At 50.6% G+C, this 26,462-nt stretch overlaps 1 protein-coding gene across 3 annotated transcripts; it reads left to right on the top strand.

Annotated features, from left to right (window-relative positions):
* Positions 1-5,152: 5,152 nt before the first annotated feature.
* On the top strand, positions 5,153-25,249 carry HYKK (hydroxylysine kinase). 3 transcript variants are annotated; one of them, XM_036067632.2, is made up of 5 exons: positions 5,153-5,543; positions 11,023-11,391; positions 12,598-12,737; positions 17,277-17,460; positions 23,799-25,249. In XM_036067632.2, exons 2-5 carry the CDS (start codon positions 11,046-11,048, stop codon positions 24,257-24,259), a joined length of 1,131 nt encoding a protein of 376 aa, XP_035923525.1. In that variant the 5' UTR covers positions 5,153-5,543; positions 11,023-11,045; the 3' UTR covers positions 24,260-25,249. The 3 variants fall into 3 exon arrangements, with proteins under 3 accessions (XP_035923525.1, XP_035923524.1, XP_077934899.1); XM_036067631.2 differs by lacking the exon at positions 5,153-5,543 and adding an exon at positions 5,712-5,817; XM_078078773.1 differs by lacking the exon at positions 5,153-5,543 and adding an exon at positions 10,472-10,586.
* Positions 25,250-26,462: the final 1,213 nt, after the last annotated feature.

Genomic DNA, 26,462 nt, shown 5'->3' with positions numbered 1-26,462 from the left:
TGCCGACCGCTGAGAACTGGGCACAGAAGCACCCACACAATCTCAGTCTTCTGAAAATAGTCTGCAGATCTGTGTTCAGACAATCACGTGGACTGGAGTCTGAGAAAACGATTTCCCTTCTTTATTTAAATTTTTCAAAACTATTTTCTGTGGTACTTTCATGCTGTGTTCTTGATACGTTGTTTCGCCCGTGTATCTGTCCGTGCGTGTGTTTAATTTACATGAAAACATGAATTGGGGGGAGTGACGAGTCGAATGTTAACGTCCCTGTTGCGTGCTTGGAGGAGGCGGCGGCTTCAGACCGTCTGCGTGGGGACACGTCTGTGTCATCCGTGGCCGTGGGCAGGGGCTCCAGCGGCCGGGCCAGGAGGCCGTGCTGGTGCCGGTTGGCGCTCTGAGCGGAGCCTTTGCGTTTCCCCTCTGCCTGGTCGGGCACCGGGACAGGCAGACCTCAGACCACACAGCGGAGCAGGGAGCCTGGCGAGCGTGGCCGGCGTCGGAGAGAGAGTCTGGGTGTGCGCCCCGGTGTGCGCCGTGCGCTCCTGCCCTGGCCAAGCGCTCCGTGTGCAGAGGTGACATCTCGTGCTTTCATTGGTTTACCGCCTTTGTTGACTGTGTCTGGGTCATTTGGTGTTTAAAAAGATGCACAATATTGTGGGAAGGAAGAACAGTAGGCACGAGAGAGAAGTAAACGAGTGCTGTGATTCAGAGCACGGCTCCAGAGGTATTCGCAAGAGCAGCACCTTTTTCATCTGGAAGGACGCTGCCGCCTGCCGTAGCCACGTTTCCTGCCTTCTGGTGTTGCTGCTCCTGGACAGCCAGACTAGGGGGCCTTCTGTCCAGCCGCCGCGTTGCGTTATCACAGCTGAACGTGTCCGAGGCGACGGTGGTCGTCGGTTTCTGAATGAGGGCATCACAGTCGCCGTGGCCGGACTGCTCAGCGCGTGGCGGGGCATCGCCTTACCGGTTCCGCGGGAAGAGTGTGTCCAGTGCCGACGTCGGCATACGGGGGCCGTGGCGAGCGCGTTCGCCTTCTCGAAGGTGGGTGACAGGAGGAGGGGACACGATTGCACTGACGTTTTTCTGTCGTTGTGTTAGAAGACACTTGTCTTTGCCTTTAGGTTTAGGAGAAGGTGCTCAGATCCTGGATGTTGACTTGGAGGAATAAAGCGGGGAGCAGACAGACTTAGGCTTTTTCCCCTGAGGTGTGATAGTGCCGATGTTTCTATCAATTTTACATATAATATATGACTATGAACCCATGTATCTCAAGTAACTAGAAATCATTGTCCATTATTTAAAGCCAACAAAACAGTGTAACAGTTTTAAGTTCAATAATGTTAAGTATTGTATAAAAATATATTGGAGGCAAAGTTCAGTTGATGACAATTGTGTATATGTTATTGATGCTGTAAATTATTTTTAATAAAGAAAATTGTATTATCACATATCTCTTGTTATAAAATATTTTGTGGTGATTGAAAATAAAACACCATAACTTAAATAGGACGGCATCCAGAAATTCCTCTTCAAGGATGTTTACATAAATGTTGAGAGATTAGTCATTCCCGCTATGACTGCCAGAAGGAGCCGTGGTCATCCCCGTCCCTCTTGCTAGTCTGGGGCCAATGGGAGTGGAAACCAGGGTGATCGTGGGCCCTCATCCTGGGAGGGGTAGCCTCGTGGGAACCGTGAGGGAAGTCAAACTCCATGCAAGGCTTGTCCCAACAGGTTCTCAGGGCCGTGCAATCACATTTTACAGTGAAAAGACTGTTCTCTCACCCAAAGCAGGATCCCTGGTACAGATAATAGCCAGCCGGGCAACCTTTTCCTGAACATTCATGAGATGGGGACGGTCTACTGTGCCGGGTCCCCCTTGGCTGCTTTTGGATGGTTAAATAGACTTGTATCACACTGAAAATGTAATTTCTACAATCACCTCCTGGTCCGCCCTAATTTGTGTGTCCTAAAGCACTCTGCTGCACCTACACGTTACATACAGATGTGATGAAGGAGCTGGTCCTTCCACAGTTGAACTGCACATAATCTCCGTTCCGTGATCTCCGTATGCAGGTAGTTCATGTTAAAGTCAACGTCTGGGACTGAATTGGTGGTGTCGTGCTATTAGCTGTGTATTACAGGAGGAAATGGCTTTTTCTTGAGGAGGCAGGATGGAGATGCTGTTTTCATGAGCCTCTTAATGTTGGGATCAGCTGCCTCCTCCCTCCACTGGCCGCTCAGTAGTCTGCCAGAGCTGGGAGCAGGGCCGTGCGCCTCCATCCTGGAACAATGGTGTGTAACCTAAAAATATCTGCCCTTTCTACCACTCTTACTAGCAACCTAAGTGAGGAATTAAAGTTTATTAAAACTTGGTATTCATAGGAGCGCCTGGCTGGCTTGGTCGGAAGAGCATGCGACTTGATCACAGGGTCGTGAGTTCACGTCCCACATTCGGGGTAGAGATTTTGGTATTTATAAACCAAGATTGGTACATGATTAAGAATTTTCTGAAGATTGCAATTCCATGTTCTGTGAAGTGTGCGTTACAAAGGCTCGTGCCGACACGGGCTGTTAGAATACCGGAGTCCAGGGAAGTGTCATCAGTGTTCACAGCTCTCCCTTGATGCCACTTTGGGATTTTAGTTATAAATTAGGTGAGCTGCAGCCTGTTTGTTTTGATTTGATGTGAGTTGTCTGATACATTTTCCAAAATGCCAGTCTGTAAAAAAGCTTGTGTTTAGTATAACTTCAAAACTGCAACATCTCTTACACAAGTAAGTCCCCACAGAATGTGCTTGTATGGTGACGATGTCACTGAGTTTTGAAGCCTTTTAAGCAAACTGCAACATACAGTTAAAGGAGCTTTGATGGACCGGGCTGTTACGTGTTACGGGACATTTTTATAAAGTCACGTCTGCAGTCTCACCCTGCAAATGGTTCATTTTGTTTCCCTCCAGGTGTTGATCACTGATCTCTGAGAGCCCCTACTTAACTGTCCCAGGTGGCCAGGTGGGGATTAACAATTGTTAATCCAACAGTGGCAGGATCTTTTTAGCAGATTGGTGCTTTTTTCACTAGGATTTCCAGTATTGTCATTTTGAGGAAAAACATGATTTGGCAGCATGTATTAAAAGCCTTAGAAATGTTCATTCTCTTGGATTCAGGAATATGACCGAGCAGTGTATCTTTAGGACATTAGAAATGCATGAAAGATTTATGCATGAGGATATTATTAAAGACAAAGAGTTGCGCATTTAAAATGAAAGGCGGGGGCACCCGGCTGGCTCAGTCCTTGAAGCATGGTATTCCCCTGGTGGAGGGTGGCTGTGGATGGAGATGGGGTCGGGGCTGCAGCCTCCTCACCTGTGCACCCCGCCTCCTTGTTTTCCTGCCTCTCGGGTTGCAGCCCCTCCTGAGTTCGAGCTCCACGCTGGGGGTAGAGATTACTTAGAAAAGAAAAATGAAAGGGCAGGTTACAAAACAGTCTATCTAAAGAAGGCACTGTGGATGGAAAGGGGCCGGTGTGGACCTGGTAGCCCTGCCTCTTCATCTCTCACAGTTTCCAGGTTCAGTCTACACCCCCATCCCCTCATCCCAAGAAGAGCAGAGAGTAGACAGACCCATGGAGGCAAGTCAGGAGCTGTCTGGGGAACAGCAGGCTGAGGGCCTTGACATGAACTACCTGCATACGGAGTCACATTCCGGTTGTGGGAAATGGGAATCAAAGTTGGTCTGACACCCTGAAGGGATTTCCAGACAAGAAAGCCCCCCGGGCCTCCATCATCCTTGGAGATGAGAGCGGAGCAGAGAACTTCACTGACCTGGGAAGGAAGCCAGGTTGACAGAGGCTTGGGGAACCTCTAGGTGACCAGGCCGGAGGACCCCACGTGGACCCCCCGGGGTGGGGGGGATGCTGTACCCGCGGGGGGGGGGGTGCTGTACCCGCAGCGGGAGGGGGTTGCTGTACCCGCAGGAGGGGGGTGCTGTACCCGCAGCGGGAGGGGGTTGCTGTAACCGCGGGGGGGGTGCTGTACCCGCAGGGGGGGGGTGCTGTACCCGCAGGGGGGGGTGCTGTACCCGCAGGAGGGGGGGTGCTGTACCCGCAGGAGGGGGTGCTGTACCCGCAGCGGGAGGGGGGTGCTGTACCCGCGGGGGGAGGGAGGTGCTGTACCCGCGGGGGGAGGGGGTTGCTGTACCCGCGGGGGGGGGGTGCTGTACCCGCAGCGGGGGGGGGGTGCTGTACCCGCAGCGGGGGGGGGGGTGCTGTACCCACGGGGGGAGGGAGGTGCTGTACCCGCGGGGGGAGGGAGGTGCTGTACCCGCGGGGGGAGGGAGGTGCTGTACCCGCGGGGGGGGGGTGCTGTACCCGCAGCGGGAGGGGGTTGCTGTACCCGCAGGGGGAGGTGCTGTACCCGCGGGGGGGGGGGTGCTGTACCCGCAGCGGGAGGGGGTTGCTGTACCCGCGGGGGGGGGGGGTGCTGTACCCGCAGCGGGAGGGAGGTGCTGTACCCGCGGGGGGAGGGAGGTGCTGTACCCGCGGGGGGAGGTGCTGTACCCGCGGGGGGGGGTGCTGTACCCGCGGGGGGGGGTGCTGTACCCGCGGGGGGAGGGTGCTGTACCCGCAGGGGGAGGGAGGTGCTGTACCCGCAGCGGGAGGGGGTTGCTGTACCCGCGGGGGGGGGGGGTGCTGTACCCGCAGCGGGAGGGGGTTGCTGTACCCGCGGGGGGGGGGTGCTGTACCCGCAGGAGGGGGTGCTGTACCCGCAGGGGGGGGGGGTTGCTGTACCCGCAGGGGGGGGGGTGCTGTACCCGCAGGGGGAGGGAGGTGCTGTACCCGCAGGGGGAGGGGGTTGCTGTACCCGCGGGGGGGGGTTGCTGTACCCGCGGGGGGGGGTGCGGTACTCGCACCGGAGGAGGGGGGCACCGACAGAACCACGGAGACCGCACCGCAGGCCACAGCTCCGGCCCGCCGAGAAGTCCTGCCTGGCGCCCCGACCCCCAGGCCCCCCGCCCGGCGGGCACCCGGCGGTTTCCTGCAGGGGAGGACCCGGCCGCCGGGGCAGGAATTCCGGCCCGACTGCCAGCCCCGCTCTTGGCACTGGGCCCGACCTTGGCCCGGGCCCGGGAAGCCGGGGCCGCCCCGTCGACCCCGCCCCCATTTGCTGCTCGGCCCGCGGGCCTGGGAGCGAGCGGCCGGTCCGAGCTGGGGCCGGAGCCGAGCCGGAGTTTGGGTGGCCGGGCGCGGCGAAGGGGCGTGTGGACCGCGGCAGGACTCCCGGCGGGGCCCGGCCCAGCCTCCTCGGGCCGCGCTGGCGAAGGCGGCCCCGGGGAACGGGCTCCAGCGGCAGCCGGACGGAAGGCGAGGGGAGAGAGAGCACGACGCCCCGAATCCCGGGGGAAACCGCCCGCAGAGCCGCGGGGGCCGCTGGACCCAACTGCAGGTGCCATTCAGGAGCAGAAAGCCGGCCGAGTGGCTGTCCGCCAGGGGGCGGGGCAGGATCTCGAAGAGCCAATCAGAAACACGAATCCCAATTTCGTAAGAGGTAGCCGGATTCTGAGTGGGTGACCACCGAGAGAAGGCGGGGCAGGGATGCGGAAAGCCAATCAGATGCCCGATCCCGCCGGGCGGGGCGGGGCGGGGCGGTCCGCGGCCCAGCCTCGCCCCCCAGTAGTGTGCGCTGATTGGCGGCGGGGGATCGCGAGGGGCCAATCAGAAGTCGGGGCTCGTGGGCTCCAGCTGGGTCCAGGGCAGGATCCAGGGCTGGATCCAGGGCTGCTGGAGAGCGGTGTCGCCCTCAGGATCGCGGGTCGCTGCGGGTGAGCCGGCAGGGGAGAGCGGAGAGCGGGGACCGCCCCGACAGCATTGGGGGTGCACCGGGGGGCCCTGTGGTGCGACTCTCCCGCACTGGCGTGGGGACCCTGGCGGAGGGCCGGCCGTGGGTGGGGACGGGGTCCGGGGCTGCAGCCCCTCACCCGTGCGCCCCCGCCTCCGACTCTCCCGTGGGGACGGGGTCCGGGGCTGCAGCCCCTCACCTGTGCGCCCCGGCCTCCGAATCTCCGGTGGGGACGGGGTCGGGGGCTGCAGCCCCTCACCCGTGGGCCCCCGCCTCCGACTCTCCCGTGGGGACGGGGTCGGGGGCTGCAGCCCCTCACCTGTGCGCCCCGCCTCTGACTCTCCGGTGGGGACCCTGGGGGAGGGGCGGCTGTGGGTGGGGACGGGGTCCGGGGCTGCAGCCCCTCACTGGTGCGCCCCCGCCTCCGACTCTCCCGTGGGGACGGGGTCCGGGGCTGCAGCCCCTCACCTGTGCGCCCCCGCCTCCGACTCTCCCGTGGGGACCCTGGCGGAGGGGCGGCTATGGGTGGGGACGGGGTCCCGGGCTGCAGCCTCTCACCCGTGCGCCCCCGCCTCCGACTCTCCCGTGGGGACGGGGTCCGGGGCTGCAGCCCCTCACCTGTGCGCCCCGGCCTCCGACTCTCCGGTGGGGACGGGGTCGGGGGCTGCAGCCCCTCACCCGTGGGCCCCCGCCTCCGACTCTCCCGTGGGGACGGGGTCGGGGGCTGCAGCCCCTCACCTGTGCGCCCCCGCCTCTGACTCTCCGGTGGGGACCCTGGCGGAGGGGCGGCTGTGGGTGGGGACGGGGTCTGGGGCTGCAGCCCCTCACTGGTGCGCCCCCGCCTCCGACTCTCCCGTGGGGTCGGGGTCCGGGGCTGCAGCCCCTCACCTGTGCCCCCCGCCTCCGACTCTCCCGTGAGGACCCTGGCGGAGGGGCGGCTGTGGGTGGGGACGGGGTCCGGGGCTGCAGCCCCCTCACCCCTGCGCCCCCGCCTCTCACTCTCCCGTGAGGACCCTGGCGGAGGGGTGGCTGTGGGTGGGGACGGGGTCCGGGGCTGCAGCCCCCTCACCTGTGGGCCCCCGCCTCCTTGTTTTCCTGCCTCTCAGGTCGCCAGCCCCTCCGTGGCCCTGGCTCATCCCACTTGCCCTCCTGCCCCAGCGGGAGGACCCCGGGAGCCTCCGGCGGCCCAGGGTGGGGCCCTGGGCTGGGCACAAGGGGCATGAACGTTCCCTGGGCATGACCCCGCTCTGCGTCCTGTGAGGACGGAGCAGAAGCATCCTGGGAGAAGGGCATGTGTGCAGGGTGTCCTGAGTAGAATCTAACCAGACTTTGTAACATCTGGCCAGGAGGGCAGAGAGCCCAGAATAACTCGTGTGTTTCCTCCTGGATACCTTGCACACAGGGCAGAGTTGAAGGTCCAGACCCTCTGGGTGTGGGACAAAGGTTATGGGAATCAAGCATGGGCCGGGTGTGGGCTTGGAAAACATCTGCTTGCTGGATGCTTTCTCAGAAGCTCCGTAAAGCCCTCTGGCAGCAAGTGTAGACCAAGCACTTCCAGGATTTGGATTCTCTTCATTGTCCCCTCCATACACCCCAGACATTCGGGGAACACAGACTACTCTGACAAACACATCTCTTTCTTTGTGTTCATTTACTTTCAGGAGCTGACTTGATCTGTGCCATTAGTTTCATAATTTGAGTCCTTATATACAAAGAAAAAAGGCAATTTTAAGCTTAAAAAAAGAAAGAACTGTAGAAGCCTAGAAAGTCAGAGTTTCAAGGGACTTTCAGGGTGGATCTGTCCAACTCCTATTTAGTGGAGATGTGACTAGTCCACAGTTTCGGAGTCTTGGCAGCACAGCTGGGACTAAAATACGCTTTGTTTCTCCCAGCACAGCAACTTTTTTTCCCTCCATCTTATTTTTTTATTGTGGTAATACACATTTGACCAGCACAGCTACTTTTTATGTACCAGACTGTCTTCTGATGGCGAGAGCTGCCAACATTGCTTTCCACTCCTTCAGAGGTTTCGTGAGCCCCATTCGAGGAAGGTCTGGGAACGTTTTCTAGGCTGGAAGGGAGACTGGCCACCTCCACTTGCCTCCTAGGTTCCTTCTATCTTTAAGGATTTATAATTCATATCAAATTTTGAATTATTTTGACATCCTTAACACTTTAGGAGTTGAAAAACTATGAATCCAATTCATCTTGGATTTAAAGCCTTCAGGTATTTTGAAATTAAAGTATTGTGAATACTGGCCTTATATCAGTTTGTAAATCTTCAGAAGGAATGTTAAAATTTCATGTCAAGTCTTAAAGCCCAGTGTGATAGGATATGTTGGTTCTCAGAAGTTTCCGGTGTAAGGATTACGTTTTGAAACCCCATTCAGGCTTTGTCACAACATCATTAGTGAACAAAACCAGAAAGCAAATATTCTGGTCAGAAAGTAAACGTGAGAAGTGATTGGCAAGAATGCAGTAACTATGACAGGTGGTGGAAACTGGCCAGTGGTGGGAGGGGCTGGTCGCAGGCTTCGAGGGGGTAGAAATCACTTTGGGAAAGAGGATCTAGGAAGGCAGGGAGGGGGAGGGGAATGGCATTTTAGGCTAATATTCTTTTTTTTTTTTTTTTAAAGATTTTATTTATTTATTCATGAGAGACAGAGAGAAACAGAGGGAGAAGCAGGCTCCCAAGGAGCAGGAAGCCCGATGCGGGACTCGATCCCAGGACCCTGGGATCATGACCTGAGCCGAAGGCAGACGCTTAACCATCTGAGCCACCCAGGCGCCCCCTTTTTTTTTTTTTTAAGATTTTATTTATGGGCGCCTGGGTGGCTCAGTCGTTAATCGTCTGCCTTCGGCTCAGGTCATTGTCCCAGGGTCCTGGGATCAAGCCCCGCATCGGGCTCCCTGCTCGGCGGGAAGCCTGCTTCTCCCTCTCCCACTCCCCCTGCTTATGTTCCCTCTCTCGCTGTCTCTCTCTGTTAAATAAATTTTTAAAAGTTTTTATTTATTTATTTGACAGAGAGAGAGGGTACAAGCAGGGGGAGGGGCAGAGGCAGAGGGAGAAGCAGGCTCCCTGCTGAGCAAGGAGCCCGACTCAGGACTCAATCCCAGGACCCCAGGATCATGACCTGACCTGAAGGCAGATGCTTAACTGACTGAGCCACCCAGGCGCCCCTTGGCTAATATTCTTATCATCACTTGAGTCATCAGGCAGTAGACTCGGGGCTGAGGTCCCTCAGGGAGGGGGTCATATGGGAGAGCCCCAGGGCTCCTCCCTGAATTTTATCCCCCTCTCGTCACTGGAGTAAGGTGAGCTTTGGCTTTCATAGATCTGAAGTGATTAGACATTCACGGGCAACAGTGTGATTTTGGGGGCTCTGAGAAAGTCCTAAGACCTCGCCCACCCTCAGCCCCTTGTCCTTGCCAATCTCTCACAGGGACTTTTTTTTTTAAGGTAAAATTTACAAGCGGTGAGATTCACAGATCTTATGCTTACTTAAGTTTTAAGTTTTGACAAATGTATACTTCCACGTAACCAAAGCATAGTCGAGATACAGAAATGTTCCTCTGGAAAGTTTCCTCATCCACCTTCCAGCCAGAAGCAATAGCTGTTCTGATTTCTATGGATAAGAGCTAACTCTTCTTGAGATTCTTCTTGTATAACACTACCTCCCTTGAACAGCAATCAGAATCATGCCCTGAAATGCAACCCACCCCCAAGATGTTATTAGTTATTTACCATTTAGTATGAAGGGAGGATTGGAATAAAGCTATTTTGGAAAAAGAGGGAAGTGAGCATGCAAGGAACTTCAATATTTGGTCCTTGAAGCGTGTTCAGAGCCCTGCATTGCTGTGTCTGTATCACGTGGATGCTTCTGGGACGCCCAGGGTGTGCAATTTTTTTTTTTTTTTTTTTTAGTTTTTTTGACTGGGCTCCACACCCAATGTGGAGCTCAACACAGGGCTCGAACTCACAACTGTGAGATCAAGACGTGAGCTGAGATCAAGAGTCAGGCACTTAACTGACTGAGCCACCCAGACACCCCTAGATTTTATTTTTAAGTAATCTCTGTACCCAGTGTGGGGCTCCAACTTAAAACCCCGCCATCAAGAGTCACGCACTCTACCCACTGAGCCAGCCGGGCAGCCCCATGTAACTGCCCATAATTTTTATTTCCAGCCCTTATTCTGCTTGGCTGTAGAAAACTTATTCTTTACAATTTAAGGTAAACTGAGTCAGTTCCGTATTAATTCATGCACTTCAGACTTATACTGAGGTCAGTGTTCTTTGGCATTCTCAGTTTATAACTGCCTCATGACGGTTGTTTTGAACAGCTTTTGAGTGTTTCACTGTTAGGGTATTTGTGACCATGAGCTGACTTGCCTCGTGTTCCAGAGGCCCCCTAAGTGCATCTTGGCATCTCCTCCAGTGCTTCTCACGGTGCTCTGAGCACCAGCCCACACTCCTATACCGGAAGTGTGCGCGACGAGCTAGATGGTGAGGTTGTAACTCAGCAAAACTCGTGGATAGCAGAGTAAGATCACTGTATTTGAATTTATGTTTTAGCCCCAAGCTGACGGTAACGTGGTCAAAGGGACAGAACCACGGGTTAGGAGTCTCGAGAGCGGAGTCCTTACTGTAACTTGGTGTGTCTCAGCAAGGTGCTTCACCCGTCACGACCTCAATTTTCCTGTGAATACAGTTGCTGGGGGGAGCGGAGCAGGAATTGGACTAGGGGATACCAGGTGCTTTCCTACCTTCTCTTTGCAAGGTGACTTTAAAAATAATCTATGATACAAAAATATTTATTCACGGGCCGTCTGGGTGGCTCAGTTGTTAAGCCTCTGCCTTCGGCTCAGGTCATGATCCCGGGGTCCTGGGATTGAGCCCCACATTGGGCTCCCTGCTCAGTGGGAAGCCTGCTTCTCCCTCTCCCACCCCTCCTGCTTATGTTCTCTCTCGCGCTGTGTCTCTCTCTGTCAAATAAATAAATAAAATCTTTAAAAAAAATTTATTCACCTGCCCAAACACCTACTTCTTTATGCCATTTACTAATTTGATTTTTTTAACTTTATGAGTGAAAATTAATAAGTAGTATAGAATCAATATTGAGCAACATGATGGGCCTGTCTTAAGAAAAGTCATTTAAGTAAACGTATTCATTGTGTGTCCTCTTCCTAGATTGTTTGTTTTCCCTAGACATAATGTCACATGGAGATGATCAGCAATCACAGGCTCTTGCCAAACCTACTTTCAGTGACGTACAAGCCTCTGCATTAGTGGAATCGGTATTTGGGTTAAAAGTTTCCAAGATCCAGCCGCTTCCTAGCTATGATGACCAGAACTTTCACGTGTGCATTTCAAGTACCAAAGACACTACAGATGGGCCAACTGAGTACGTTCTCAAAATAAGCAACACCGAGTCCAGCAAAACTCCAGAGCTGATTGAAGTGCAGAATCACGTCACCATGTTTCTGAGAGCTGCTGGGTTCCCAACGGCCTCTGTGCGTCACACTGTGGCCGGCAACCTCACCTGTCTCATGGCCATAGGTAAGAGCCCAGCACCTCGCTGGTCATCCCCGTCCACATACATTACTGCATTTTGGCTACAAGTAGAAATACTGAGAATGGGTTCGTAGCTCCAAGTGTAGACGTGGCTATGTCTTCAGTGGCCGGGGGGAAGCACAGCATCCCCAAAGTGCAGATCGGGGGCTCTGATTCAGAAGTAGTTGGAGCGCGGATCTGCTGTGACTCTTCCCCTTAGAAAGGACTTGACCGGGGAGCCTGGGTGGCTCAGGTCGTGATCTCAGGGTCTTGATCTCGGGGTCATGGGATCTAGCCCCATGTCAGGCTCCATGATCGGCGCTCAGCCGGGAGTCCACTTGATTCTCTCTCTCCCTCTCCCTCTGCCCCTCCTGCACGCGTTCTCTCTCGCTCTCTCTCTCTCAGATAAATTAAAAAGAAAGAAAGGACTTGATGAATGACTCACTAAGGGCACATGGAGTTAGGGAAAGTTTTTTTTTTTTTTAATAGAAAAATAATTAAACATTTTTACTCATCAGACCAGCTGTGTATTTTGGTGCTGTGGAAGAGCGGAAGGAACAAAGAACTAGAAATCAGGGGTTTCTGATCCCAGCTCTGTCATTTTTGTGTGGGTGACCTGGGGCACACCGCTTCACATTCCTAAGGCTGCACGTCCTCATCTGTGGGACTCAGGCCCTTTTCGCTGTAAATGCTGACATTCTAAGATGAGCCTGCAGTCAATGCAGAGCAGTCCTGGAGTATTTTAAAGGCTGGAGATTCCACTGAGCTGGTCACCCATTCTGTCTTGTTCTGCATCACTCCAAACAGCGGGGGCCCACGCCCGTCCCCGAGGAGGAGCTCTGCCCTGTGCCGACCCTCGGGCTTTTCCCAGCCGGCCCCTGCAGGAGCCTCGGAAGCTGTCATTCCTCCTATCACACTGTCCTCAATGGAAACACATGAAAAGGCGTCTTAGCCCCGTTCTGCAGCAGGCGGTTGATGTTTAGGGCTGGGGCTGCAGCGCTGTCGGTGTGCACATGGCCGGCTCCGGTGCCCGGGGTCCATCCGTCTGTCCGGCCCAGCTTCGTGGAGTCCTGCGGACTCACTGCAGCGAAGCACGGGTATTGCTCTTGTTCGGTGACTTCTGTGATTCTCCGCGGTCATAATGACCAAGGCAGGACAGCCCCCGGCCGTTTTCCTGAGAACACTTGACAGGATGTGCTTGCATCCATCCAGACGGCGGCGCCGGAGTCCCAAGCCACCTGGTGAGGCTGCTGTCATACCTCCCGGGAAGACCCGTCGCCGAGATCCCCAGCAGCCCCCAGCTGCTGTACGAGATCGGGAGGCTCGCCGGCAAACTGGATGAGACCCTGCAGGTAGGACGTGGGGGGCTTAGCTTGTTTATAAGAATTGTTTATTTGTTTAATTTTGATTTATTTTACTTAATGAATAAACCCAGGGTCAGACTCCCCTCTTACGTCTGGTGCCTCCTGAGGGGTGTAGGGAAGGGAATACGGCCGCTGATGCGAGAATTTCACAACCGCGAGGCCTCTTTCTGCCCAGGTCTGCGCTTTGCTGGTGTCTCGGCAAGATTGCCTACATTTCTAGACAGTCCTGGTATTCTTTGTGCTGCTCCCTGAAAGCAGTCTGTACTCACAAAGTCACCCCCCAGTGCTCACCCAGCGAGGTGTGGTCAGCCGGAGCTGGAGGTGAAGCCGTAGCTCCATCACACGTGGGGCAGAATGACGCGTGTCCAGGTGTTCTGTTCTGTAGAAGCGATACCGTGGATGACAGGTGTTCCCCGGAGCCGCCCACAACCCACCTCTGACGTGCCAGGCTCTGGGGGAAGAGTAATGGTCCCCCGTCCTAGCTGACACACACGCTAAGAAGTAGTTTGTATGAGTAAAACACTTCCAGTCCCTCGTGAATCCCGCTCATTCCACACTTCACGCCACTCTGTGGCCCATCGGCCCTCCGTTCTTGCCTTGACTGTCCTCACTCACCACCATAGCCTCCCTGCATTCATGCTTTTCCTCCAATTTATTCTTTATACCAGTCCAGAGTTACTTTTTAAAATGACAGATCCGACCACGGGAACCCATCAGTGGCTTCTCGCTGCTTCCACGTGGAGGCCAAGGTCCCCGTGTGAGGCCCCGTGAGCCCTGTCCTGCCTGCACCCCCTCAGGGCCTCTGTCCATCCATCCATCTGTGGCCCCCCTCCACCGCTTCTCCCCGTCCCTCCTTGTGGATCCCCGATGGGGCCATTCTGTCTTATGCATCTGCACATGTGCCATTTTCCGAGCCACCGGGACCTTTCCCCGCTCAGCCAAACTCCGCGTGTCCTTCAGCACATGGCTCGGGCATCACCCCCTCTGTGAAATGTCCCCTGACCCCCTCTCTCCCCATGCTCCTCCTCTTGTGACTTCTGAACTTGGACCTCCTTCTGTCGCTGGCCTTACTGAGCTGTGTGTGAGTTATCTACCTTTGTGTAACAAGCTATCCCAAAACTTACGGCTTCAAACGCGGATTTATTTCTCATGTCTCTGTGGGTTGAGTGGATCTTCTGCTCTGTGGGGTGTGGATTGGGGTCACGCATGCAGCCACACTCAGCAGGGAGCTCAGCCCCAGGGGTGGGGGGCTGCGGTTCTTCTCCGCGTGGCCTCTCATCCTCCGGGATGGCCCAACATCCTCACTTCGTGGCTGCTGGTTTCCAAGAGAGCGAGACAGGGAGCAAAATTGGAGATGTACAGTGGTCAGATTATAAGATACATTATCATGTATGATACTAAGGAGTTTAGGGAGCTTGGAGGGTTTTTATTTTTATTTTCCTTTTTTTTTTAGTTTAAATTCAATTAATTAACATATAATGTATTATTAGTTTCAGAGGTAGAGATCAGTGATTCACCAGTCTTATATAACATCCAGTGCTCATCACATCACGTGCCCTAGCCTGGAGAGGTTTTTTTTTTGTTTTTGTTTTTTGTTTTTTGTTTTTAAGATTTCATTTATTTATTTGACAGAGAGAGACACAGAGAGCAGGAACACAAGCAGGGGGAGTGGGAGAGGGAGAAGCAGGCTTCCCATGGAGCAGGGAGCCCAATACGGGGCTCGATCCCAAGACCCTGGGATCATGACCTGAGCTGAAGGCAGACGCTTAACGACTGAGCCACCCAGGAGCCCCCTGGAGAGTTTTTTAAACAGGCAAAGATTTCGACTTTATAGCACTCTGTGGACTGATATGGTGAACAGATTGGCAGAGAGCCAGACTGGATGGAATGCATCTAGGAAGCGAATGAATAATCAGATAAAAGCTGATTGAGGGCTTGAACCGAGGAACGGTTCAAGATATATTTCGGAGACAGAGCCACCCAAATTTGGTGATTGATTTAATGTTCAGCAATAGGAGAAGGAGGGGCTGAGCAGGGCATGGATTCTAACCTGTGTCTCCTGGGACACAGCCCAGCGCACAGGGAGGCAGCCCTCTCCCCCGACATCAATCACGAGGTAGCCTCCGTAGCCTAGAACAAAGGGCAGAGGGATGAAGAGGGGGAGTATCAGAGATGGGGGCTGGCAGGGCCTGAGACCTGTGGAGGCGAAGGCTTCATGCCCTGGAGGAAAGCTCACCAGCCTCCCCCGACTTCACGCTGTGCCCCCCTCGTGGCTACGGGGTCAGCCTGCCCACAGTGTCTTCCCCTCTGGCTGGGGTTTTAGAAGAGTAAGGTGGAGCCTTAGCAGGAGCCAAGTGAGAGAAGGGGTGGGGCTGGGGAAACCCCAGCAGTAAGATTTAGGGGATCGTTATGCTATCTGTCCCAGAGACTTGATGTTTACAATCTCCTGGGAACGAGTGGAGGAAATTCTTGGCTGCTCTCGGTCACAGTCTTGTATTGGAAGTGTTTCTCGTAGGCTGGGTGTGTGAGGTCTTGCTGGTTCATCCAGTCTGACTGTCTGTGCCCTTCCTCTGGGATGTTTACATTTAACGTAGTAGTGAGGACACCCTCCGACGTTCGGATTGGTGCACTGAGGGCCAGAAGCTGCAGCGTCCACATTCAACAAACCTGTGCCGGGCGCCCATTACGTCTGAGGTCTTTATTTATTGCATGTCTTCGTTTAGCAAAGATGACTGCGAGGCTGGTGTTGATGCTCAGATTTTACTGTTCAGGAAACAGATCCGAGATAGTAAGCAGTAGAGCCTGCCGAAGCCCGGAGTGTCGGATCCCCGGGCTGGATCCGGGTCCTCTCCCACTTCTCCTTCCGGAGCCCAGACCCTCTCCTGCGGGCTGCATGGCTAACAGCGCCACCATTTTAGGAGCGGACCCAGAACCTTCCCTGGGTGGACCGGTGCTCCCCCGGAAGCCTGACGAGAGCGTTCTATTGTACTTTCTTTAAAAATGAGAGTAAGAAATACGCACGGTAAAGCTTTCCAACAGTGCGAACGGGGTGAACACTTTTCTCTTCCCTGTCATGTCCACTCTTACCCCCAAGAGCACAGCTTCTAGCAGCGTTTTTGTGCTTACTGTGCACAATGTTCCCGTGACCTGCACTGGCCCTCAACGCGCCGTGTGGTCAGTGGTCAGGAGGGTCAAGCCGTGTCACATGAGGATGACTTGGCACTGGGAAGGTTGGCTCTGCAGAGGAGGGGACTCTGGGGGGCAGGAGGGCCATCTGGGACTATGTGGTGGCAGTCAGTGGGAGACGGCCCGAGGTCACCGCTGGAACCCGGGGCACGGACGCTGGTGGAGAGAGAGCTCAGCTCAGCCAAAGGGAGCGCGCAGAGCTGTTCAGGCGTAAAAAGCACCCCCTGCACGACGTGCTCCGACCAAGGCTACTTAGCGAGCACGTGGTGGTGATAGTGGGAGCATGGGGGGTAGGGGAGTCCACACCCCGGGTCTCGAGAACGGATGTTAAAGTCAATTGAGAGGAACGTTTTTAAAGAAGTAGAATAAAATACAGAACACCAGAATACGTCACGTGATAGTGCACGTACTGTTTTTGGAGACTTGTTTGTTCTTTGTATGTGTTGCCTGTCTCCTGGGTTGTCCCGGAACGTGTCTTTCTCGCATGAGAAGTCCTGTCCAACGAACTGAAAGGTGCTCCACTGGGTGGCCGCCCAGGCGCCTTCAGGCGCTCCCTCAGCCCGCGGCGAGTACTGACTCACCTGATCATCCAGAACTCAGTTTCCCCTTCTGTGCAGTGATGGTCAGAGCCATTTCGAACTCCAGATAGAGTGGCCCAAGTCTAAAGGCCCTGGCCATTCTAGAATTTTCTATCCAGAGAACATTCATTTATTCAGCAACTATGGCTTGAGCAGTGAGTTTTGTGAACCAGGCACCGTGGTAGGCGCAGGGGGCGAACAGACAGACCAAACACGGAGCGCCGGCCCTTCGCGGGGCTTATGTTCCAGTGAGGACAGACGGTAAGGCCAGAGGGTGAACTCTGGACAGTGTTAGCAACACGTGCTAAGAGCTTGGGAAGAAAACATCAGCGGAGGAGAGGGATACGAAGGGCTGGAGAGAGGGCTGAAGCTTCAGACGGAGTGGCCGTGGGGTGGAGGTGTGCAGGCGTGGTCCTGAACAGCAGGGAGGCCATTGTGGTTGCAGGAGGGTCTGCGAACGTGGTGGAAGGTGAGGGCAGACAGGTAACGAGGGGCAGGCCGTCTGGGGAGAACAGCGTTCTTTCTGTCTCCATCTCCTGCCGGGGCTCCGGGGAGTCCCCATCACAGCTACGAGGACCGAGCGAGATGGGGACGTGCCCTCAGAGCGACGAGCTCCCGCTCAGATGTGCAGTCAGCACCATCCTGTGGGGGGTTAATGGAGCACGTCGGACCAGGCCTGGGAGGGCGGTCTCTCGCCCACCCAGCTGTCCCTCGTGGTCACTCTAACTGTCCAGACTCTGAGAGTTTCTTGTCTTTGATTTAGAAATTCCATCACCCACAGTTAAGTAGTCTTCGTCGGGAGAACTTCATTTGGAATCTGAAAAACGTTCCTCTTCTGGAGAAATATCTGGATGCCTTGGGCCAGAACCGAAACCGGGAGATTGTCGTACGGGTCATTCAGCTGTTCAAGGATGAAATCCTGACCAAACTAAGTCATTTTCGAGAGTGTGAGTATCCCCCGATCAAGTAAGTGTTTTTCTTGCTATTTAAATTGTCAAGTTTCAGAGCATCAGAAAAGTGTGAAGATACAACTTAGTTTTACCAAGTTTTACAATTTTGCCGTGTTTGCTCCTGCTGGTTTTTAAAGAATAGTACTTTTACTTCCCGTAAAATTTCCACATCTGAAATTCTCTCTAAACTTTACATGATCACACCTCTTTCCTCCCTGCGGAAGTTGCACATGTTCTAATAACGTTACTACATACATGTTCATAAATCACGTGCAGTAATGTTTTGCATGTTTTCCATTGTCAGATGGTATCAGACGGTGTTACTGTCCTGCAGCCTGCTTTTCTTGGTCAACATTATGTTTTCCGGATTGATCCATCTCGTATATGTAGTTCCAGCTCATTTATTTAGTTCATTATTTTAACTGCTGAATAGTATTCCACAGCATGTATGTACCATAGTTTATTTGAACGTACTGTGCTATTTTTGGTCTTTTCTCTTGTTGATAGAATTTTAGGTTGGTTCCCACTTTTTTTGCTACATCACGGGGCTCTGGTGAGCACGCTAGTGCATATCTCCTTACGGACGTGGATGACAGTTTCTCCGGGGTGGAAGCAGCCTTTGACGGGGCATGAAGCACGGGTCAAAGGACAAGGAGGGAAGGGGCACTTGCAGCAAGCCTGACGTAGGCAGCAAGCTCCCTCTTGCCTCTGCTTTCAGTCGTGCTCAGCTCTGGCTGCCGTCACAAAGTATGGATACGGAGGGGGTGCTTAAACAGCAGGCCCAGATTTCCCACGGTTCTGGAGGCTGGAAATCTGAGGTCAAGGTGCCAGCACAGTCAGGTTCTTTCCCAGGCTCCAGCCACCTTCTCTCTGCGTCCTCATGTGGTGGACAGAGAGCACCGTGCTCTCTGGTGTCTCTTCTTAGAAGGGCACTAATCCCGTCATGAGGGCCCCACCCCCCCAAAGACCCCATCTCCAAATACCACCACACGGTGGGGGGGGGGTGGGCTTCAACATATGAATTGTTGGGGGGGGCAGTCACAATTCCATCCATAGCATTTACTTTGTGTAAACATAATGCAAGGTGGTAGCATAAAAACAGAGTTGATTCTCCCCCCTCAAATTTGCACCCCCAACTCATCTTCGTCTCATTAAAATGGTTTCCACCATTCACCTTATTGATCTAGCCAAAAACCTGGGAGTTGGCAGCCTTAACTTGGTTCTTTCTTGCACACCTCACATGCAATCAAATTCTACCAGTTCTAATTTTACTTTCTCCCACCTTTACTACTACCGCTTGGCCCAAGCTACCCTCATTTCTCATCTGGGTTATTGGGTGTATGACATCATGCGTGCTGAGGTAGGACTGCTAGGTCATAGGACACGTCTACATCCAGTATTACGATATGACGTCAGTTTTCCAAAGGGGTTGCACGACCGTATGCTACCGCTAGCGGAGGGTGAAAGTTTTCATTGCTCTACACCCTTGCTATCATCAGACGTTTTAACTCTCACCAATCTGATGTGAACGTAATGATTTCTCACTGTGGTTTTACTCTACATTTCCCTATTTACTGGCCATTTGGATAAACTCATTTGTGAGGTGCCTAGTCAAGTCTTTTGTCAGTTTTTCTACTGGGATTTTTTTCTCATTGATTTTAGAAGTTCAGAATATTTTCTGGATACAAATCCTTCGTTGGTTATATGTGTTGCAAATATTTTGTCCCATTCTGTGGCTTGCCTTTTCACTCTCTTTATGATGTGTTTTGATGAGCAGTCTTTAATTTCTTGGTTTCGAACATATCCATCTTCTGTTCCATGGTTAGTGTTTTGTGCCTTGTGTAGACATTTTTCCCTACCTTGTGGTCAGGAAGATATTCTCCTATGTTATCTTACTAAAGTGTTATAGTTTTTGCCTTTCATTATAGGTCTATAAGCCATCCGAAATATACATATGGTGTAAATTTTTCTTATGGCTGGTAACTTTTTCACCAACATTTATTAAAAAGCCATCTTTTCTCCTTTGTTTTGCAGTACCACCTCTGCTATAAATCAAATGTTTTGGGGGCTCTCTATTTTATTCCCCTGTTCTATTTACCTGTCTCTGCTCCCAAACCACACTGTGTATCAGCTAGGCATGGTTCTGCTGCAGTAACAAATAGCCCCCAAATTATTGTGGACTGCAATAGCAAAGATTTAGTTCCAAGTCCAGCTGTATGTCCGGCATGGATTGGTCGGGGTTCTGTTCTATGTATTCTCACTTTGGGATCCGGATACATGGAACTTTCACCGACTGGAGTGTTGCTGTAGTTGGGGAAAGAGAATGTAGGACACTGTACACCTTCTCTTACGTCTCCGCCCTGAAGTGATGTCACTTCTGTTCATATGTCAAGGCCAAAAAAAGTCACATGGCCATACATTATTATTTTTGTTTCATAGCCAAGTTTGCTTAGATTTACTCATATATTGGTTTCATATCTTTCAGCACCTCAAGCTTTCTGCCTGGTGTCATTTTTTTCCTGCCTGGAATACATTCCTTAGAATGTCCTCTAGTGCAGTTCTCTAATGGTTAATTCTCTCTGATTTTATGTGTCTGAAAATGTTTTTATTTTCTCTTCATTTTTGAAGAATATTTTCACAGCCTATAGGACTTTAGGTTTCAGGGTTTTTGGGTTTAGGGTTCCAGTGTCTCCTAGCTTCTCCGTTCCTGCTGCGAGGTCAGCTGTCGGTCTGTGGCTCTTTTGAAGACTACCTGCCTTTTCCCCTTTGGGGTTCTTGTAGGATGTTCTCTTTTTCTTAAATGATTTTTTTTCTTAATATGCTTGGGTTTCTCAAATCTGTGTGTGGATATTGCCTTTCATCAGTTACAGGAAATTCTTGCCAGCCCTATTCTCTTTCCTCCTTTTGAGCTCCAGTTAAGTTCATGTTCGGTCTTCTCACTGAATCTTCTGTCTCTTCTCATCTGTGTGTCTTCTCATCTCTCTGTGTGTGTGTGTGTGTGTGTGTGTGTGTGTGTGTGTGTGTGTTCATTTTTTCTGTGCCCATGCTGCATTTTGGATAATTCTCTAACATGTCCTCTAGTTTATTGATTCTTTCTTAAGTTATGTCTAGTCTGTTATACCCACCCACTGCATTCTTAATTTCTTTCATTATGTTTTCCAGTTTTAGAAGTTATTTTTTAATTAAAAATTTTTTAAAATTATTTTTTGTTTTAATTCCAGTATAGTTAACATGCAGTGTCATATTAGTTTCAGGTGTACAAGATAGTGATTCACCATTTCTGTGTATTACTCAGCACTCATCACCATAAGTGCACTCGTTAATCCCCATCGCCTGCTTCATAGTAGTTCTTCTGGTTATTTTTCTAGAATCATTGCCTTGTGTCCAGAGAACATACTATATATCAGCACACAAGGAAATAAGGCACCATGAGCAGGAGCCAAAAGAAACTAACTTGAGGGGCCCCTGGCTGGCTCAGTCTGTAGAACATGCGACTCTTGATTTGGGGTTGTAAGTTCAAGCCCCATGTTGGGTGTTGCGTTTACTTAAAAAAGAATTTAAAAATCTTAAAAAAAAGAAACTAACTCAAAACTGAATTAAGACTTTGGTAACTAGAATGACTCGACATAGAATGTATTCACACAGCAGCCTGGTTTTGCATTTGGTTTCAAGGTTCTGCTTCTGTCCTTCTGCCTCTGTGGACCCACAACAGTCTGAGCAGTGGGCTGGGAGCAGATTTGTCATCCTTTATGAGTTTGGAAGGCCTTCCACTGCCTTTCGCATCATGTAGTGAGCCTTCTCCTGCACCCAGCAGGTAGCAGTTCCGGTTCCGGTTCTCCCAAAGGGGTAACGCACATTGCTGACCCGGAGCACAGGAGACAGACTGTGGCTGCATTCCTTTTCCATGTTTTAGTATATAGATCGATCTTGTTTTTGAGGCTGGCTGTATCTTTATTTTCTCTTTTTATTTTCATCATTACTATGTATCAAAGAATGAATTCACTCTGCCATCTTGATCAGAACACCTTCTGTTTCTTTAATTCTCAAATTCAACAACTTTTGTCATTTTTCTCCCCAGGCATTAACTAGCTCTAGCATTTCTTGATAAGCCATTGGACATGTGGATAGAAGCAATAAAATACTTGCATAAATACAGATTGCATTCACGAAGTAACATATTTCATTGATTCTAAAATCCCACTTGATTGCATAAGATGCATCATTACTTTGCCTCTAAGGAAGAAAAAACGTTGCCAGTAAAACCATGATATGGCGTCAATTCTATAATGCCTCCCAATTTCACAAATGTGTCATCTAGAATCTGTGGTTTACAATAATGTTCATTGTTTCTGCATGTTACCCACTGTGCTAAATTACTTAGGCATGATTTACACAATCCCAAGTCACATAGAAGAAATTGGCATTATACTCAGAAGTGGATGTTATGGACTTTCTATCACACACTTATCGTAAAGGACATGACTAAATGCTTTGTGCTTACGGACGCCCTCATCTCTTCCTAATCCTTAGCCAGGGTTTTATTTTATTTTATTTTATTTTATTTTTTTCAATACATGAATTTTTTTTATTGTGTTATGTTAATCACCATACATTACATCATTAGTTTTTGATGTAGTGTTCCACGATTCATTGTTTGCATATAACACCCAGTGCTCCGTGCAGAACGTGCCCTCCTTAATACCCATCACAAGGCTAACCAATCCCCCCTTCCCCCTCCTCTCTAAAACCCTGTTTGTTTCTCAGGTCCATAGTCTCTCATGGTTCATCTCTCCCTCCAATTCCCCCCACTCCATTTTTCCCTTCCTTCTCCTAATGTCCTCCATGCTATTCCTTATGTTCCACAAATAAGTGAAACCATATGATAATTGACTTTCTCTGCTTGACTTATTTCACTTAGCATAATCTCCTCTAGGCCCATCCATGTTGATGTAAAAGTTGGGTATTCATCTTTTCTGATGGCTGAGTCATATTCCATTGTATATATGGACCACATCTTCTTTATCCATTCATCTGTTGAAGGGCATCTCGGCTCTTCCCACAGTTTGGCTATTGCGGACATTGCTGCTATGAACATTGGGGTGCAGATGGCCCTTCTTTTCACTACATCTGTGTCTTTGGGGTAAATACCCAGTAGTGCAATTGCTGGGTCATAGGGTAGCTCTATTTTTAAATTTTTGAGGAACCTCCACACTGTTTTCTAAAGTGGCTGTACCAACTTGCATTCCCACCAACAGTGTAAGAGGGTTCCCCTTTCTCCACAACGTCTCCAACACTTGTTGTTTCTTTCCCTGTCCATTTTTGCCATTCTAACTGGTATAAGGTGGTATCTCAGTGTGGTTTTGATTTGGATTTCCCTGATCTTAGCCAGGGTTTTAAATCAGAATTTCTCAGACTGTTCCTGATAGAAGACAGGTATGGTTTTTTTTCCCCAACCCACTGCAGCCTGCTGCATGATCCTACTGTTCATGACCAGTTCATAGCTTGCACCACATACGACTTACCATGTGAATCCGATAACACCGAACTGGTCTATACACTGTTAATGGGATACATCCACTGATCATGCTCTTAGCTGACAAATTGCTATAAACACTCTAAATTTTTTCTAAGCACTCTCAATTTCTGTTTTTATCTCGTACACACTAGTAAGAGTTGTGGACCAGCACTGACCACAGACCCCCACTTTGAGTGGTACTAACTTGGATATCAGCATCTAATCTAGTAATCAAAAGACTGGGAAAATTCAGAATTATTTGTCATCAGAAATTTTGGGGGGGAAATCCTAGGTTAAAATAAAGACACATCTGGCCCATTCTAGGACTTTTGCTTTTCTTTGTTTTCTTTTTTTAAGATTTTTTTATTTTAAGCAATCTCTATATCCAACATGGGGCTCAAACTCACAACCCCAAGATCAAGAGTTGCATGCTCCACTGACTGAGCCAGCCAGGTGCCCTTAGGACTCTTTGTTTCATATAATAATATGAACATATGTATATTCTTTTTAAATATTTCTGGTTTGGGGCAGTTCTGCCTCTCCCTTCACTCTGCTAGCTGTCAGAACCAGGTGTTTCCAACGACCACAACCTGCATCGTCTGGCCTTGTACTGATTAGAAGCGAAAGCAAATACAACCACTGAAATTAACTGCTTTTTCCCCCTTTCAGAGGAAATTCTTTCATTTCAGGAAAAATAGGGTTTGACTCTACTTCTGACGGCTCATCCCATTTGAGTGGCCATGCCCGAGAAACAGGAAATGGGCAGAGAAGGAGCTGGGGAATTAAACGTTTGTCCATGGCTTGATTTTTCTCCTTGTAGGTATCAATCATGGAGATCTTAATGACCATAATATTTTAGTGGAGTCCAGCAAGTCAGCCTTTGGAGATGCTGTATATCAAGTGTCTGGGATTTTGGACTTCGGCGACATGAGCTACGGCTACTATGTGTTTGAAGTGGCCATCACCATCATGTACATGATGATTGAGAGCAAGAGTCCCGTACATGTGGGAGGTCACGTCCTTGCAGGGTTTGAGAGCGTCATCCCGCTGACGCCCGTAGAGAGGAGTGCCTTGTTTCTCCTCGTGTGCGGTCGCTTTTGCCAGTCCCTCGTCATCGCTGCATATTCTTGCCAGCTACACCCAGAGAACAAAGACTATCTCATGATTACCGCAAAAACCGGGTGGAAGCACTTGCAGCAGATGTTTGACATGGGCCAGAAGGCTGTGGAAGAAATCTGGTTTGAAACTGCCAGGTCCTACGACTCTGGGGTCTCCATGTGACCCGGGAGCCTTCACATGAGCTCCGATCATGACAAACCCAAGGGGACCAAATCTAATTCTACCCAGGATTTCCCTGCACAGTGAGAAATGAACTGACGGAACAGACCAGTGCCCGTGAAACCACAAAGGCCTTCAAGCAATCTCACGACCACTCTTTAAATTTACGCAAGTGCCCCCTGAGCAGGCACGTGTCTCTGGGGGTCCAGCTAGCCTCATGTATAAAACATGCAGGAGGATGTCTGGAGTCAGATAATCTCTCAAGGACTGTTCCAGCCCTGAGCTCAGTGACTGTGCTAAACTTTGAAAGGAACACATGTGTATGGGTAGATTCACATATTTTAAAAATTGGGCGTCACACAGGCACCTGGATAACACAGCACCAATTCTGTGAAGCCTCCTCCCGTTGCTCCATTTCTCTAGAACCCCACTGTTCTTGTCTTCATTATGGCACGTCACTTGGTATCCTGGAGTATGTCCGTAGCCTAAGAGGGCAGAGACTACATCAAACTATTTTTTCGTCTCTCATCCCTTTTTTTATACCTGATACAGCGCTTTCCCCCTGGTTTCAAAGGATGTTTGCAAAATTAATGTATGCTAAGAGAAAGGTGTGAGAAGATACGGCACAGACTAAGATACAGACAGTGTTCATAAGAAGAAGTATTAATGTGCTTGAGAGGGTAGTTGAAACTGGACCTCTAGAGATGGATGCTGGAAGGCACTGGGCCTGCGAGGAAGCCAAGAAAGACCTCTGGGCAAGGCCACCAACTCCTGAGTGAGCTACCTAAACATCACAGTTATCAGATTGACACTAAGAAAGTCTCTAAGCAGATATTTTAAAATCGCTCTCATTTATGGTTCTTTTCATATGAATATGTAATGTTGGTGAACCGTAGCTCACCGTGTACTTGACGTTCATTATACTTCTGTTTCCTTCGCTGATTTCTCTTCATGTCTCCCTTCGTATGATTTATTAAATGGCTCTTTACTTATTCTTGTGGGTTTGTCCGTTCTCTAAGACGTCTCAAGTCTACAAGCCTGCTCATTCAAACACCCTTTCAGTGTTGTCTCTTTCAATATATGTGAACAACCACTGCTCTGTCTGTGGAGTCACCTCGTTAGAGGAAATTCAGGTGTAGTTGATAGGGGTTTATGATGAGTAACAAAGACACTCCTCTCTCCCCTACCATTCAGGAGATTACAAGGGTTTTAGAGCTTTGTCCCAGAACCAGGACGAAAACCAAACTGTATTTCTTATTATATCACAGTATTTTACATGCATTATCTCATTTCATCTCCACAACAAACCCCCGAGAGAAGTAATGCAATGATTAATTCCCATTTTCAAATGAGGAGTTTACTTATAGAGCCAGGGTCCCAGTCCTCTCCTCCCACCCACCATGCACGCACGCGTGAGCACATCTTTCAGGATCAAATGAGATCACTCACATGAAAGCACTTACACTTCTGAAATTTAAGGCATTGTGTGTATGTATGTATATATATATATATATATATATATATATATATATATATATATATATTTTAAGATTTTGTCATTACTGGGGGCTCCTGGGTGGCTCAGTCGTTAAGCATCTGCCTTCGGCTCAGGTCATAGTTCCAGGGTCCTGGGATTGAGCCCCACATCGGGCTCCCTGCTTGGCGGGAAGCCTGCTTCTCCCTCTCCCACTCCCCTGCTTGTGTTCCCTCTCTCGCTGTGTCTCTCTGTGTCAAATAAATAAAATCTTAAAAAAAAAAAAAAAGATTTTGTCATTATTTTTTTAAAGTAATCTCTACCCCGAACGTGAGGCTTGAACTCTGGACCCCAAGATCAAACCCACCGAGCCAGCCAGGCACCCCCATTGTTTTTTTTTAATCTAGCTTGACTCTTCAGGAAATTGGGGACCAGAAAAATGAACGGAATCTTGGAATTCACCCCCAGACCATTGTTCATTCTCTTACACCATGAAACTCTACAGATCTCCTTCTTACTTGGGTTCTCCTTCACTGAATTCCTAATGCAAATGTTGCTGGCCACTATCTTGATATTTAAACATGCACTGCCTGGCACTGGTAGTTTACCAGTTGGTGTTTGTCCTAGCTTATCTCCAGTCAGTCAGTTCTGCGTAGTTTTAAACTCTGGAGACATAGGGCTGCCTGGCTGGCTCAGTTGGTAGAGCCTGTGACTCTTGATCTTGGGGTCATG

Source organism: Halichoerus grypus, chromosome 8 (assembly GCF_964656455.1).
Source record: "Halichoerus grypus chromosome 8, mHalGry1.hap1.1, whole genome shotgun sequence".
Classification (NCBI taxonomy): domain Eukaryota; kingdom Metazoa; phylum Chordata; class Mammalia; order Carnivora; family Phocidae; genus Halichoerus; species Halichoerus grypus.
This window is presented reverse-complemented; position numbering and strand designations above follow the sequence as displayed.